Below are 16,220 nucleotides of genomic sequence, written 5' to 3' on the forward strand. Positions count from 1 at the left end.
TACTCGCGGTAAAAAAGAAAGTTAACCCTAAAATAAAGTACAATCACGAACAAAAGACCAATCAAATGGTCTGAATAGCAGGGTGGTCGTATGTTTGAATTAGAATTTGTTTGTTGAATGTCTTAAAGTATTGACCAAATGGTTTCAATAGGTGGGTGGTCGTATGCTTGAGTTAGAATTTGTGTGTTGAATGTCTAAGTCTTGACCATATGGTCTCAATAATTGGGTGGTCGTATGTTTGAGTTAGCATTTGTTTGTAAACTGTCTTCAAGTATTGACCAAATGGTCTCAATAGATGGGTGGTCGTATGTTTGAGTTAGAATTTGTTTGTTGAATGTCTTCAAGTATTGACCAAATGGTCTCAATAGGTAATTGGTCGTATGTTTGAGTTAGAATTTGTTTGTTAAATTTCTTAAAGTATTGACCATATGGTCTCAATAGGTGGGTGTCTGTATGTTTGAATTAGAATTTGTTTGTTGAATGTCTTAAAGTATTGACCAAATGGTCTAAATAGGTGGTTGGTCGTATGTTTGAGCTATAATTTGTTTGTTAACTGTCTTTAAGTATTGACCAAATGGTCTGAATAGTTGGGTGGTCGTATGTTTGAGTTAGAATTTGTTTGTTAACGGTCTTAAAGTATTAACCAAATGGTCTCAATAGGTGGGTGGTCGTATGTTTGAGTTAGAATTTGTTTGTTGAATGTCTTTAAGTATTGGCCAAATGGTCTAAATAGGTGGGTGGTCGTATGTTTGAGCTATAATTTGTTTGTAACAGGTCTTAAAGTATTTACGAAATAGTCTCAATATGTGGGTGGTCGTATGTTTGAGTTAGAATTTGTTTGTTGAATGTCTTTAAGTATTGACCAAATGGTCTAGATAGGTGGGTGGTCGTATATTTGAGTTAGAATTTGTTTGTTAACTGTCTTAAAGTATTGATCAAATGGTCTGAATAGTTGGGTGGTCGTTTGTTTGAGTTAGAATTTGTTTGTTAACGGTCTTAAAGTATTAACCAAATTGTCTCAATAGGTGGATGGTCGTATGTTTGAGTTAGAATTTGTTTGTTGAATGTCTTTAAGTAATGGCCAAATGGTCTCAATAGCAGGGTGGTCGTATGTTTGAGTTAGAATTTGTTTGTTAAATGTCTTAAAGTATTGACCAAATGGTCTCAATAGGTGGGTGGTCGTATGTTTGAGTAAGAATTTGTTTGTTAAATGTCTTAAAGTATTGACCAAATTGTCTCAATAGGTGGGTGGTCGTATGTTTGAGTCAGAATTTGTTGAAAGTCTTTAAGTATTGACCACATGGTCTGAATAGGTGGGTGGTCGTATGTTTGAGTTAGAATTTGTTTGTTAACTGCCTTAAGGAATTGACCAAATAGTCTGAATATTTGGGTGGTCGTATGTTTGAGTAAGAAGCTGTTTGTTGAATGTTTTAATTCACTAATAAAACCAAAACTGTAGTTCAGTGTGTATTACTCAAGACCCCAGGTGAGTCTCCTTTAATATAAGTGGAAGTTCAATTGGTGACAAATTTTTAAAGCCAGGGACCTAATTTGAAAAAAAAAATTCTCAGTGGTATCAAAATAGCTACATCAAAAAGGCCATATGGCTTAAAGCGCTCATCTACATTCAAAGTAAATCGAATTATCGGAGACTAGACCTGGGCCGGTATTCATAAAGCACCTAAGGTGAAAATTACCTAAGGTTACAAATATTTTCCTTAGTTTTATGCGTTTTTTCCCTTAACTTTGCGAAATTCCCTAAGTTTGTATTCATAAAAATCTTAACCTTAGGAAAATCCTTAGGACTGTTATTTTTCCCTTAAAAGTTAAGGTTCGTACATAGCTGCCTTAACTTCTCGACTAAATCCTTAAATATGGCGACAAAACAGACGATATTTTCATTTTACAACAATTTCTGCGTTTAATTTTCATAAAAAGGTATGTATTTTTTACTTTTGTTGTTCGGTGTTTAAGACTACTGTTATATCACTCACAATCGGTATTTACGCATACCGGAACTTCATAACAAATATGGCGGATCAAAATATACGCCAACTTATTTGATCAAATGTCTGTGTTTGTTTGGTTCAAACGATGTCTGGGTGTATGATAACGTGAACCATTCTTTTGTTTGTGAAATAAGTCATCAAAAGATTCGGTTTGCTTTTCGTACATCCGGACTGTTCACCATTTAAAATCGAACTAGAAGTTGACGTCGAAGAATGAGATAATTTTTAATTTTGTGTTTGGGCAGCGTTGGAACTGGATTAATAAAAATCATTATCCAGTGGAAATCCCATCTGTCCGATATATTGACCCATGGTCCTGGGAGCATGAATCTTACTTGTGTCAACCTTGATGATTAGTGTCAACTGGCCAGCCTTTATTGTTATATTAGTTTCATCAAACAGGTACTGTTTATCTATAGTAATCTATGTTTAGTTTTACATGACAACATCTGCTGAATTGTAAACCATTTTATTGCAGAATGCCAAGAAGAAACTTCCGTGAACGTGTAGATGTTTTAGATAAATTAAATAACACTGAATTAATTGAAAGATACAGATTTGACAGAGATGGAATTTTATTTTTAAACCAGCAGCTTGAGCACATTATATCTCCCACAACTCAAAGAAATCACAGTCTCAACAGCATTGAAAAAATATTATTAACACTGCGCTATTTTGCCTCATCAAGCATACAACTTAATGACGGTGACATCCATGCCGTAAGTCAACCAACAGTCTCTCGGTCGATTACTGCAGTAATCGATGCCCTGACACTGCCTGAAATTGTGAGGCAATATATTTGTCTGCCCACAACTTTATGGGATGTCAGACAACAGAAAACGGACTTTTTTAATGTTGCTGGCTTTCCCAACGTTATTGGGGTTGTAGATGGAACACATATCCAGATACAGGCACCAACAGTTGATGAACCACAATATGTCAATAGAATGGGGTACCACTCCATTAACACACAGGTAAACTGTATATGCCATGCTCCTAGAAAGACTGCTTTCATATAAACAGTGTATATTATAGTATAATATAATACATTACATTGTGCGTGTTTTCTACTTTAGTCAGTCCACACATTGGCTGCATTACATGAGGACCACTTATTATATATATCACATCTATTTGTCATTGTAGCTTGATTGGTCATTGTTGGATGGGTAAGTATTAACTTGCATGTACCTCGGGTACTCACTTAAGTATACGTACATGTACCTCGGGTTCAGTAAATATACTTAAACGTACCCAGTCAATATTATACTGTACCCGAGTTGTATTTCCCCCTAAAACAGATGTAGTAAAACGTGCTATCGATTACAGTTAAACGATATTCAATTGTTCATCTTAAGCAAACTTCTATTTAAAAAAACTGCATCAACATGCCTTTTGAGTATTAGTTCCGATAATATAGAGGCCATTAAACAGAAAGTTGACATAAATGACAACACAATTAATTAAAAAAATAGTCGACAACCACCAATTTAGCGTTAAAATTCCAGGATAAATTTTAGTATATTTACAATACCGGGGTACTATGTTAGTTTACTTAAGAGTACCCGGGTACATGTGAGAAGTACCCAAGCCGACAATGACCAAAAGAGCGTCATTGTATGTAGTTGCTTATAAAAAAATATTTACATAGACGTGCATACATGAACTACAGTAACATACTTGCATATCACTTGGACTTCAATATTGATATGTATTTTTTGTGAATGTTGAGCTTAAAAAAATACAAACATATTTTAATATGTTAGAAAAATCATTCATCGCTGGTGTAGTTTAAATTCTCAACTAAAAAATATAATTTATAGATGTTTGGGTCATATAAAAATAATTTATTGAAAGGTTAAACTCCTCAAACTTCAATTTGTCCATTATTTATTAACGCCCTGCCAATAGTAATAAATGATATACATATTTAATTCGAAAATTATTTTTCAATGACAATTGACTTTGTGTACATTTATACACATTACTGTTTCTTTTGACAGATCATTTTTGATGCTAGCTACCATATTAGAGATATTGTTCCAAGATGGCCAGGTTCGGTTCATGATGCCCGAATCCTTCGTAACAGTGGAGTGTACCAGTTCATGGAGGACAACATTGAGCAAGAAAGACACCAATACTTGCTGGGGGATTCGGGCTACCCCTGTAAACGCTGGCTTTTGACCCCATTTTTACGGCCTGATGGTGAACATCAACTTAACTTCAACATGTATGAACCAAATTACAAATTTTTGGATAACATGGCTATAAAAATATATCTGTTGGTCGATAAAGATATTCGAAAATATTGCATACAATGCACATGACTAACTTTTAACCCAGTAGTACTTATTGGTAATATAAACTTTATGTTATTTCTTGTTATAATTCAGTGCTCATAAACGAACCAGGTCTGTGGTGGAGAGAGGGATAGGGCAGCTGAAACGAAGATGGGGTGTGCTTCATGGGGAGATAAGAATGCAGCCACTCAAAGCATGCAAGTATGTTCAGTTTGGAAACGGTCAGATCCATGGTGTTTTTAACAACTAACTGTGCCACCAACTTTAAACACCCTTTATTGTATGAAGTTAAAATGCACAGTAAATTGATCTCAAATAGTTAATTATAAGCATGTCATTTCATGATTTTTAAAGAATTACATGTTTTACAGCACCCATTGGACAAAAAAGTAGAAGCTGCTTGTTTAAATAGAACACTTTCATCAAATTTGACAAATTTACTTTGCTCTTTCTCTATGCATACACACCAGATTCTGAACTGAACTACAGTTATTATTATTAAAAGTAGTAGCATAAGTATTATTTGCATTATATTTTAACAAATACAAGTACTATAAGTTACACAGTACAATAATTCATAAAAACTTCTCTGTATTCAACAATAACCTAGTAATCCCTTTGTATGCATGTATTTTTAAACCAAAATATCACCACATGTTGATTTAGAAACAAAATGTGTCACTGTGTTACCATATGTTCATGTTTCAAATATATAAATTGTTAAAATAGTCAACATTAACATGAAATGAATTAGAACAATATATACCCTGACAAATTGTGTAAAATACTGGCTCCAATAACTAAAAATTTAAATTAAATTTCAGGATCATTTTGTGTTGTGGTGTATTGCACAATATCTGCAAAACTAGGAACATTCAAATGGATGAAGTGAACATTGAAGAACTGCCAGACCAACCAGAACATTATGCTGGGCTTGAAGATGGTCTTCACTACAGGAATGTTATTGCAAACACATTTTTCTAAACTGTTGCTTTTATACCTCTAGTATGCCAGTATATATATATATATATATATATATATATATATATATATATATATATATATATATATATATATCTATATATATATATATATATATATATATATATATATATATATATATTACAAATACTAAACATGCATCTGTAAGTTTATATAAAGGTATGTATTGGAGAAACACAAAAACTTAACTTGTATATGGAAATGATAATCATTTTCATATACAAGTTTTTGTGTTTCTCCAATACATACTTTTATATAAACTTACAGATGCATGTTTAGTATGTGTAATATAAATATACTGGCATACTAGAGGCATAAAAGCAACAGTTTAGAAAAATGTGTTTGCAATAAAACACAAAAAACTTGTATATGGAAATGATTATCATTTCCATATAAAAGTGTTTGTGTTTCTCCAATACATAATTAATCATCATTGATATATATTAACAATAAATTGTTGATGCAATAATAAATGTTACTGTTCATACATATACTCTAGTGTGAATAGTGTGGTAAATATACATGAAAACAAAGGTTTAACTTCTTTCAACAAAGCAAACTTGCATACTTAATTTAAATAATTATTTTAGCATTTGTGACATTTCAAACTTACTGCCTACAATTAGTCCAAATATCATAAAAAACATAAAGTTGATAAAGTTCATGAACAGGAATAAAACAAATAATAGAATTATATTATGTGTATTTTATCAAAAATTAAATTATAATTTTGTTATGAAGATAAAGTATAGTTATATTTAAGAATAACTAACCTTAAATATAACTATACTTTATCTTCATAACAAAATAATAATGTAATTTTTGATAAAATACACATAATATAATTATATTATTTGCTTTATTCTTCGCCAAGTCGCGCCAACTGGGCCTTGTACAGTCTAATTTGTAGTTCCATCTTTCTCTTCTTCAGAACATTCAGTTCGTTCAGACTACAATGACTGCAACTAAAAGGATACATTGTATTTTAAATATGGTTTTTTAATTATTTAATTTTAATTTCATTCTCAAAAATAAAGTTGATATTTTTAAATGGCTTCTTTTTTGTTATAATGAAACATTGTAAATATTGATAGCACTACATGTTCAATCATTCATATTTTGCACATGCATATGCTATCTAGATCAATGTGTAGAATAATTTATTATATTTTAAAATACATTCATTTAAATCAATAACTACTATAAAAGAGACATGGTTCCGAGATGGCTGGGTTCAGTGCATGACGCACGAGTCCTCCGAAATGTAAATAATGTATATGGGTTTTACCTCAGTGACCTATTTAATGTGTCAACATGATATTAAAGGGACTTCTTTATAAAAATGGGTGTCTAATCCTTTTTTTTGTCTGATTTTGTTTAAAAATAATGTATGTTGTGTCTCATTTAGTTGAGGAGACATTGTAAAACTGTTTATAATGTTAGACACTATCTTATATTCAGTATATTACAATACTTTAACCTATTGAAAATATAAAGACAATTTACAGGTAATAAGTTGTGTAACTTTGAAAGTATTATACCATGTGGTAGCTGGTTTGACTGCAGAAACAGCATGTTCCCCATTTGTATCGAGTCTGTAAAAGTCAATTGGCTTTTTTTAATTAGTTTGTGATATTCAATAAGTTTTTGAGTTTGTGATATTCAATAAGTGTTTGAAACACACTGAACGAAAATTTAAATAAATTTAAGTTGTATTCTCATTAATACATGTATATCCAGCCCAAGAGTATACCTTCTTTTCACAGCTCTGTTGTCACATTGTTGTGGCGGTGCAGGTGATGGTGGTTCAACTGTTGTTGCTTGACTGTAATATATATTTTGTTTGCCAATGACCATTCTATATGCTTGCATTTTCTTTTAAACAATGCTAAGTACAAATTAGATAGAATTATGAATATATTGTACTTATTGTTTGTATGCAACAAATACAAAATATATTTTAAAATGGAACAACAAAAGAGTAATTGTAATTTTGGTGTTTTATATTTGTGCAATCACAATTTGAATTTCTTTTATGGTTCTAATTATTGATCATTACTAGTAGTTGAAATAGAAAGCCAAGCTTTTGGAATGGGGCATTATTGTAAGTTTGTGTTTTAATACTTGTATTATGTTGTTAAGATACTTTTGCAATATTGGTTGTGTTCATGCTATTGGCCTTTTATTGCATTTTACTCCATAGTTTGCGATATTTTTAAATTATAAAAAATTGTCAAAGTACCTTATGTGTGTTTAAAAGAATAGATTTATGCCAGTTTTGTGTATTGGTTTGTACCTGAATGGTGTAAAAGGTTGTAATACATTCCATAACAATGAATATTAAATTACCTTGTGTCTGTCAACTGGATAAAGGTTGTATCCAGGGTGAATGGGGCAACGCCTTGCACAGCCGCACTCTCCTTTCCAACAACTGCCATGACGGACTCAGTTATAATATCATATTTTGACTGGAAGGGAGCACTTCCTGTAATGTGTCAATATAAATGTAGGTTATGTACAGGCAGGAAAATTAAGTTCTAATCTATTATTGCTGCTTTGAGAGAAGCTTTTTGGACTTGCATTTACATTCTGAACTTCCATTTTCACATTGACATCATATACAGGTAATTTATTGCAATTTTTAATTTTTGAAAGCATTTTAAAATGTCATGTGGGGTGTATAGTATAAATATAAGTTTTTATTAAAGAATAAATAATATTAATGGTGTTACTACAAACATATTGGGGAAAAAAAATTAAGTTTCACCAGTCAAACTTAGCAGGCGCTGGTGATCATTATATATCCCCCTGTGCTTGGAGACATTGTTTTCCCATTTTTTTTCAAGCTGGTCTGCTGTGCGATGTGGACCAGTGGTATTTGCAGAGAACATTTCTGCAATTTCAGCCCACATCTCATTCTTGGTTACCCTGGAAATCTCTGCATAAACAATAATAAAATGCTATAGCCAAGTAAAATGCCACATGACTTTTTGAGAGTACATAAATGTGCTCATGTATTTTTAGCTCGGCTGTTTTCGGAGAAAATCCAATGTATTGTCATAACCAGCTTGCTGTATTGTGTCGTCCGCGTCGTGCTAAAACCTTAAAATTTTGTTAAACATTTGAACATTGGTTCTAAAATGAAAGTGCTTCCATCTACAACATTGAAACTTCATATGTAGCTGCACCTTGATGATTTCTACACGCCACATCCATATTTGGGTCACTAGGTCAAAGGTCACATGTCACTGTGACCTCTTAAAAAAAAATTCTGACAATCTTTCATTTATTCAAAACTGCACCTGCAGCCGAACGTTGGCATCCTTTATGCGGTTCTCTTGTTATGTTAACATGACAACATTTTCAGTAATGAAGTAACAAATAGTATTTCACCTTGTAATTGACATCCACATTTGAAAATACAACTTGCATGGATGTAATACGTATTCGTGTTGGAACATGTATTCATTTTATAATTGAACTTTTTTTTTTAATATTTAGCAAATTCTTTTTAACAGAATAAGGCAATGAAACAATAATTACCATTTTAATTTAATTCTAAAACATTTTCAAATATATTTAAGAATATACCTAAATATTTGTTTCCCAATATGTATATATGAACAAAGGAGAATTATGATTAAAACAAATCATTATAAATTACTCACTGCTGGTAAACCTATGGATATTGTACTTGTGACGCGAAAGGCCCGTGTCTTTATATTCCTCGCCCATAAGCTGAGAAAGGAGAGAGTTTTCTTGCATAGAAAAATTAGGCGATCTCTGCTTTGCCATCTCAGCCATGATTATCGTCTGCGTTTACTTCCGGGTTTTTCCAATTGTGTACATGCTTATTGTTGTTGAAAACAAGGTCGACGAGAAAAGTATGTTATCGATACAGAAATAATGTGGCAACTGTTTCGATACATACCGAATCCGTAAACCTCACATATATATATCCTTTTTGTATCAATTACCCACCATTAACACTAGTAAAACCCGTTCAATTTGATTACAACGTATTCCGCCAAACAATTGTCTGCCATTTTGCGACCTAATTATAGATTCGGTGAAGCGGTTACTAAAATAGTACGAATCGTCGCACAGACGAAATCGGATAATTTTGCCTTAGTTTTTAAGTTGAAATCTTACCTAAGTATTAACCTAAGGTTCTTTATGAATACGAAAGTTAAGGAAATCCTTACCTTAGGAAAATAGTTTGATAACTAAGGAAATTTCTTCCTTAAACCTTAGGTGCTTTATGAATACCGGCCCTGGTGACATAGTTTTTGACCCACTTGACCCGCATCCATAATAGCCTTGACATTTTCAAAATAACCAGTGTGACTAAGAATCGTCATGATTGTGTCATAATTGTGGTTCTAGAGTGGTTAAGAGGTTTTTCCTTTTTTACCTGTTGACCAAATTGTTTTTGGACACAGTCAAACAAAACCTAGATATTGTTAATATTAACACTATGACCGAATGTCATCATGATTGCGCCAAAAATGTAACCTCTAAAGCCATTCAAGGTAAACAGTTACGCAGGACATAGGGCATAGACTTAGTTCTCAAGTCAGCTTATCTCAGAGAACAGCAACAAAACATATTTTTACACAATTTCACATGCTTGACTACTGTCAGTTTTATCAAGAATCCATATATATATATGTAGCAGTCTACCATTAACACATTGTGCCCATGTCGAAAGGGATACAACTAGTAATTTACAGTCAAGACACCATCATATGCTTTTTCTTTTATTAACAAAAAGTAGCAAAATGAAATCTTTTTAAAACAAAAGTTCCGCGGTCGGAGACATATGCCCCCCCCCCCCCAAACAGAGGTTAGAACTAGTGACCCCAATTTCACTTAGGGTCATCTACTGTCCAAGGCCAATGTGACGTATTGTATACATCTTAATGAAGTTCTAATGATAAATTAGTCTTTTACTCAGATTTTTCAGAATTTAAAGATTCTTTAATTATACCATTTCACTGCTGTTAAAAGAGAAAGTTATCAACAATATCAAAAAAATAATAAAGCCTGTTCGCCAATAATGATAATGTATTTTGATAATGAATATATCAAATATTGTGAAGATGAATCAAGCCAATCAGTCACTTGGTTGACGAGTTATTGATCATAAACGATTTTCACACTTATTGAGACTGTTACTTTGACCTTTGACCTAGTGACCCCAATTCTATATGGGTCATCTACTGTCCAAGGCCAATGCACATGTGAAGTATCAAGCCAATTGGTCAATTGGTTGACAAGTTATTGATAAAAAATGATTAGACACTTATTGTGACAGTGAACTTGACCTTGACATAGTGACCCCAATTTCTATAAGGGTCATCTACTGTCCATGGCCAATGCACATGTGAAGTACTAAGCCAATCAGTCAATTTGTTGAAGAGTTATTGATCGGAAACGATTTTCACACTTGTTGTGACAGTAACTATGACCTTTGACCTAGTGACCCCAATTTCAAGAGGGGTCATCTACTGTCTAAGGCGAATGCACATGTGAAGTATCAAGCCGTATCAAGCCAATCGGTCAATTTGTTGACGAGTTATTGATCAGAAACGATTTTCACACTTATTGTGACTGTGACCTTGACATTTGAACTAGTGACCCCAATTTCAATGTACTGTCCAAGGCCAATCCACACGTGAAGTTTCAAGCCAATCAGAAAATCCACTGACCAGTTATTGATAGGAAACGAACTGGTCTACTGACAGACCAACCGACATCTAGCAAAACAATATACCCCCTCTTCTCTGAATGGGGCATAAAAATAGGTCTGTATAAAAAACAACTGCATACAAAAAACACCCTTTCGAAATGAAATATTGAACATGATTGTTAAATGTAATGTGCACATACGCTAAAATACATAAGATAACTTTTCAGACAGTTTACAGGGAAAATGTTGTATATATGAAGTAAACAACAAATCATGTAACATAACAATCCAAGACTTCATGGCAATATTTACAAAGACTTTATGTGTGTCAGTAAATATGGTTTAATTAAACAAACACATTAACACAATAATACAATAATAACTTCTTGTCTACATTGTTGTTGACTTGAAACCGCTCAATCAAACAGATATACTTATGTAAAATAAAAAAGAAAAAAAATCATGAACACCCAATACAAACCATATGTAAAGAGTGACAGTAAAAATACCATAGTTTAACAAATCTGAAGAAACACTAAAAAACACTAGTGAGTATAAAATAGAAAGTAAAATAATACATTATATATCTTGAGAGAAAAACATGAGTTTGAGTTGTATGTATGCTTATTAAAAGATGCATAAAAAAGTCATTCTCTTACTTACTCATCATTGTTACAAAGCTAAATGACTGATCCTTACCATTTAAACTTTAGTAATACATATTAATACAAAAAAAATTGACTATGAAAACAAAACAGTATTGAACACTTCTATGACTTTATACAAAACATGAATATCACAGTTTAGTCAACGGATATTGGTTTATGAACAGATGCATAACGTTATAACAAACATTGAACATCAATCTAGGCAAACAATATTGTGTTAAAATTATGAACAATAAATGGTAATATGACTTGGAAACAAATAAATGCAATCACTGTAAATAACACAACATTTTATGTAAAATTATTAAAGGAACACAACAACATATGAACTAAACTTGATGTATATGTACATCAATATATAATGTAATATAAAAAAGAAAACATGCTAGCTAAATATGCACAGCCCACTCAATTACACTAGCATTATTTATGATATTGTGGTACAACATGTAAATTTGCTTCATAAAATAGAATGCCAGATGTGATTCCACTAGCATATAACATAACACTATACAAATCAACTGTTGTCAGCGCTTTTCCTAGCTTATCCCAAAGTGCAATAGTAAAAATTCCCCAATTTGAATCATTTTCTTTTTTAAATTAGTGTCTAGTGATTATTATATCTCTAAATATTTCAATAACATCTGATTCAGTATGCTACTATGATCAATATGAATATGTTCTCATAATTTAAATTATGATAAAGAGTTAGATTAAATAATTGTTTTCCCAGTGAACTTTTCATGTGAAAAATATTTCCAATCCCAAAATCAGATTCTTCCGAAAATGGCCAAGAAAAGGCCTGGTTGTAATATAAGTTTGAGGTAAGTCTTTGCAAAGATAAACCAGCATATTTGGAACTTTTTCTCATGTGTCAAAACTAGATTGTGACATATTAATCTTGTTTAATTTCTTTTGAAAAAAAAGGCTTTCCCTTGTGTGATTTTTCCTTGTTTCTAATCTTTAAATAGCAGCACTACTGCAAGTACATTTAATTTACACAATGTCATGAATATGATAATTGGAAGTCTTGTTTTTAAATTAATATTCAGTTACCAGTTATTATAAAAAATAGATAGTGAAGTGCTTTTTTTAACTTTATGAAAAAGATTGCACTGTATAAAAAAATAATAATATATGTGTCTGTAAAAAATACCAAATGTTTTTATAAATTACCATGAATACAGTCATTACAGAAATATGCACAATCAAACTGATGCTTTTAAAAAAATAGTTACAGACAATCATGATATACATTGGGAATAAGGGACTAAAAGGACCTGAGTTTTCTGTATAGGAAAAGCCAGCCTCTTGGCCAACTGACTGACTTCAGGTTGGAATGAATGCCTGTGGTGAGACTGGTGACCCATCTCATCAGAATCCTAAGTCGAACATGAGTCTGTCCAGGAACTCGCTCACCAGAGACCATGGCTGGAAATGAATTAATACAAATTATCAAAAGAACCATTACATGTGTATTAAATACATGTAAATACCTTATAACGCTTCCCTACAACTTATTGACATTTGAGTATATATTATTCATGGTGATTTTGCTAAGAAATTAAGTATATCCTCTTTTTAATCCGTCAATATTTTCCAAAGTTGACTTTTCTACTTATAAACTTACATATATATAGACTTTTAAACCATATAAATTATTTTCCCTAAGTTGACTTTGCTTTTGAATTGTTGTTCTCCTTAATTACCACTTAATTGTAAAAAATTTCATCCTTTAAGTAAATTAACGCATTGGTTACTAAGTTACTATGACACCCAACATAGTTCACAATTAAGTTAAAGAGCAAATACATTGCTAAGAATGTTCTTGAAATCAAATTAAATTTGAAGTATTTTCCACTAATAAGCAATTGAAGACATGCTAAAAACAAAATAATAGTCACATGACTGATGTGAAGTATAAAAATAGGAATTTGCATATATTTTCATGCTTACTGTACTCTTATAGCAGACGTCATCTTGTAACCAGCCTTCCATGTCAGCGTAGCTCTGGGCCGGTCTATTTGCATGTAGCTCCTTGCACATTCGGCAGTAAGATGACGTAGAATCCACTTTGTACGATTGCATCCAATCGAAATAACTATTGAACAAGGTCTCGTTTTGACCAATTTCAATCATTTGCTCTGCAAGAGCTTTTATATTTGGAAAATCAAATACATTTAAATATGACTTTGGAGGTAACAATTCTGTGTTGTACTTTGTTGTAGCAATTACAGGAATTTGTCTGCGGTCCACTGCATTCCAGAATTTCTCTGATACGTAATCTCTGCAATAACTGTTTTCAAAAGCGAGGTAAAACTTGTAATGCTTAAGATGCTTGTGTCCACATTCCGAAGCCGGAACTCCAGCTGGGCAATTTATATTCCCCGAGCAGTAGCCGAAGTAGTCCAAGTCAATATACTTCTGAAGTTCCTTAATAATTCTGTACCGTCTTGCTTGATCCTTACAGTTGCTTACTAACGTAGTGGCAAATTTTGATTTCTGTTTGAAGTAATTGGTTGTCTCCTTTGCCTTTGGTTGCTGGTTTAACTCTTCATCTGACATTTTGTAATAGCTGGTAAATGGGTTATATATGGTTGACTCCCTTCTGTACATAATCGTCCAGTTAAACACGTGTGGTTTGATAGTTCCCCACATGTACATCAGTGGTTCCCAGCTTAACACAGCCCAAATCTGGTTTGGTGATCTCGTGTTAGGCATTTCAACATCAACATTGTGTATGGTGGCAAAAAATCCTTTGTGTTTCCAGAGATCATTAGCATGGAACAAAACAGCATCACTGTCTTCTAATGTTGCCCTGTCATTGGTAACGCTACATGACACAGGGCATGTTTTCAGTGCTTTCACAGCATCATCCAACCAGACCCAGGAGTTAAAGAATGGCGTCCAGAAAAGAATTTTCTTCGTATCAGTCTTTGTCCAATAGTTGTTTACATATTTCATGAGGTATTCATCAAAGTTCCTGTTTTGTTGATCACCTGGGTATTTCACTATGTACAGGCCTGTATGATTTACTCTGATAATGTAAATAATACAGAAAAACAGTCCAATACTGATGCAAAAATTTCTTGTTCGAGTTCGTCTGTTCCCAAAATACATTTTCAGAGTGCGAAACATTTAGTATTTTACACTAAGCTTTTAGCATCTGATCTGAAAACAGTCATACAAAATATATATATTGTGTATTAGCACATACATTGTTATGTTCAAATTTATGTTCATGCACTTGCATAATTTAAGTCTAATTTTTACGCACTTGTATAAAGTTCGAAGCAAGTTTCAGGCAGAGTTGGTAAAAATTGAGACTTCTGTAGTGTTTAAATGTTTTTGAAATAGCCAAAAAAGGATAATTTCTCTTCCTTATGGTGACCATGTTTTACAATGGAAGCAACCATATCTCACTCATGAGATAAATCATCATAACATATGTACAGAATTTTTTCTTGCAGATTGCCCCCCCCCCCCCCCAAAAAAAAAAAGTATTCTATAGTATTTAAATGCTTGTTCTTTAATTTGACCTTCTGACCTAGATTTTGACCCCATGTGACTCAGTTTTGTTCTGATTGGGACAAATTTTCTTAACAAGTTTCGTGAAGAATGGCCAATATGTGGCCTCTCGAGTGTTTACAAGCATTTAAACAATATTTTATCTATGACCCAGTTTTTGATCCCACATGACACAAATTCCAACTTGGCCAAGATATCATTGGAAATAATTTTCTGACCAAGTTCTGTAAGCAATGGGCAATAAATGTGGCCATTGGATTGTTCACAATCTTTTTTTATTCAATTCAACCTAGTGATCTAGTTTTCAACCCCACCTGACCAAGCTTTTAACAGGGCCAAAATATCATAGACAAAAATTCTTACAAAGTTTCATGAAGCTTAAGCAATAAATGTTGCCTATTGAGTGTTCATAAGGCAAATGTTGACAACACACAATGCATGACTAACAAAAATTGATAATGAACGCTCATCATGAGCATAATGTGCTCAGCTTAGCTACAAAATGAAGCAATAATTATCCCCACGCTCCGTCCTCCTACACTATTAGCACTAGAACCTTGACACATGGTAGCTATGAGTATATGTGCGACAGTGCACTATTAGGAATTTTGATCAAACCCCTGGGTCAAAAGTTGCGTCGTGGTGATACACATCGGCCGCGGCCGCGCCATTTCTGGTTCATTAATAATTTAATTGATCATGAGCTTCATTGAGGTACTGTTACTCTAAGAAAATGACATTTAACATGACAGACAATTTTGTAAACGTCAATTGCATCATTGACATTCAAAATCATTTTTAAGCCCAGAAAACAAGAGTTTTACATGTCCATGGTTGCTTTAATATAGCAATTTATTTACCGAATATTTTGAGAGTTGACCTAAAGGCAATGCGTCGATGTATTGGTAAAACAATATTGGCCAATGAGAATGCATGCTTTATATGAGCAATAGCAGTAAATTAGCACTCATATGCATAAAATACCTGCAATAACATCATGCAGAAGATGAGTGACGTAATT

At 32.7% G+C, this 16,220-nt stretch overlaps 3 protein-coding genes across 6 annotated transcripts in view; 1 reads left to right on the forward strand and 2 right to left on the reverse strand.

The window, feature by feature from the left end:
• Positions 1–16,220, reverse strand: part of LOC127867635 (alpha-(1,3)-fucosyltransferase fut-6-like) — an 89,004-nt gene that overhangs the window by 68,043 nt on the left and 4,741 nt on the right. For 3 of the 4 annotated variants that reach the window (XM_052408943.1, XM_052408942.1, XM_052408941.1), the window contains exons 2-3: positions 13,628–14,842; positions 10,059–13,102 (exon numbers count right to left, since the gene is read on the reverse strand). In XM_052408943.1, coding sequence (XP_052264903.1) covers positions 13,046–13,102; positions 13,628–14,809 — 1,239 coding nt within the window. In that variant the 5' untranslated portion in view covers positions 14,810–14,842 and the 3' untranslated portion in view covers positions 10,059–13,045. Of the gene's footprint in view, positions 1–10,058; positions 13,103–13,627; positions 14,843–16,220 lie in introns of those variants that run through there. The other variant, XR_008043589.1, reaches the window with a different exon arrangement.
• On the forward strand, positions 1,681–5,345 carry LOC127867638 (putative nuclease HARBI1). Its single transcript, XM_052408947.1, has 5 exons — positions 1,681–1,938; positions 2,488–2,983; positions 4,013–4,239; positions 4,403–4,510; positions 5,134–5,345. The coding sequence occupies exons 2-5, from the start codon at positions 2,489–2,491 to the stop codon at positions 5,291–5,293; spliced, it is 990 nt and encodes a 329-aa protein (XP_052264907.1). The 5' UTR covers positions 1,681–1,938; position 2,488; the 3' UTR covers positions 5,294–5,345.
• Positions 5,591–9,481, reverse strand: LOC127867641 (uncharacterized). The gene is made up of 6 exons (XM_052408953.1): positions 8,980–9,481; positions 8,079–8,249; positions 7,661–7,796; positions 7,065–7,136; positions 6,853–6,906; positions 5,591–6,276 (listed from the first exon to the last, which is right to left on the reverse strand). The coding sequence occupies exons 1-6, from the start codon at positions 9,113–9,115 to the stop codon at positions 6,171–6,173; spliced, it is 675 nt and encodes a 224-aa protein (XP_052264913.1). The 5' UTR covers positions 9,116–9,481; the 3' UTR covers positions 5,591–6,170.

The sequence above is a fragment of the Dreissena polymorpha genome, chromosome 2 (genome assembly GCF_020536995.1).
Source record: "Dreissena polymorpha isolate Duluth1 chromosome 2, UMN_Dpol_1.0, whole genome shotgun sequence".
NCBI classification, from domain to species: domain Eukaryota; kingdom Metazoa; phylum Mollusca; class Bivalvia; order Myida; family Dreissenidae; genus Dreissena; species Dreissena polymorpha.